This window comes from Penaeus monodon, chromosome 31 (genome assembly GCF_015228065.2).
Source record: "Penaeus monodon isolate SGIC_2016 chromosome 31, NSTDA_Pmon_1, whole genome shotgun sequence".
NCBI classification, from domain to species: Eukaryota; Metazoa; Arthropoda; class Malacostraca; order Decapoda; family Penaeidae; genus Penaeus; species Penaeus monodon.
The window spans coordinates 2,188,015-2,188,761 of NC_051416.1; the positions used below are offsets into that span (position 1 = coordinate 2,188,015).

The 747-nt window shown below is 41.5% G+C and overlaps 1 protein-coding gene across 2 annotated transcripts in view; it reads right to left on the reverse strand.

Annotated features, from left to right (window-relative positions):
- LOC119592812 overlaps positions 1-229 on the reverse strand; it is a 4,457-nt gene extending 4,228 nt beyond the window's left edge. For both annotated transcript variants that reach the window (XM_037941721.1, XM_037941722.1), the window contains exon 1: positions 118-229. In XM_037941721.1, coding sequence (XP_037797649.1) covers positions 118-126 — 9 coding nt within the window. In that variant the 5' untranslated portion in view covers positions 127-229. The remainder of the gene's footprint in view (positions 1-117) is intronic.
- Positions 230-747: the final 518 nt, after the last annotated feature.

Below are 747 nucleotides of genomic sequence, written 5' to 3' on the forward strand. Positions count from 1 at the left end.
TCTAGAGACAAAGATGTGAGAGCATGAAAAAAATACTGAAAATGCCATCAAACGTATAAAGCAATTATGAGAAACCGAAGAACGGATCCCTAATCAACACCCGGAGATTCGACTCACCATCTTCATCGTTATAAGCTGCACACTGTGAACAACGAACGTAGAGATAATCCCAGAGGACCGAAGACACGGCCGAGACCAGCAGAGGGAGTGGAGTGAGCGACTGGAGTTACTGGAAAGGGAATTATATACTCCCACGCCGTGATTAGGGGAGTCCCCTCGATGGCCATGTGGGATACGTCCCCTGGGATTTGTATGCGGGGAGAGTTTTCAGTATGTGGCATACAAGGTGTGACGGTATGTGTACACGAGGGTATTATAGAGGATGTTAATGAGTGTATTGCAGTCATGTGGATATAAGAGTACATGTTAATGGGTGTTTTAGAGTATGTGTACATGAGGATTTTACAGTTTGTGCATGGGAGTGTATCATAGTACGTGTAAATGGGGTTTTTATATCACGCGTACATGATAGTAATCCAGTAAATGTAAATGGGAGTGTAACACTACATGCAGATGAGGGTATCATAATATGTGGGGATAAGGGTATCACAGAAAGTGTAATTGGGAGTATAACGATAAGAATGAATAGAAGACTTACCGTTACGTTTAGATGAGCGTAAAGAAAGACGGTAGATTGAGGGTGCTAAAATCATTTAAATGTTTTTGATATTTATCTGCCTATATACT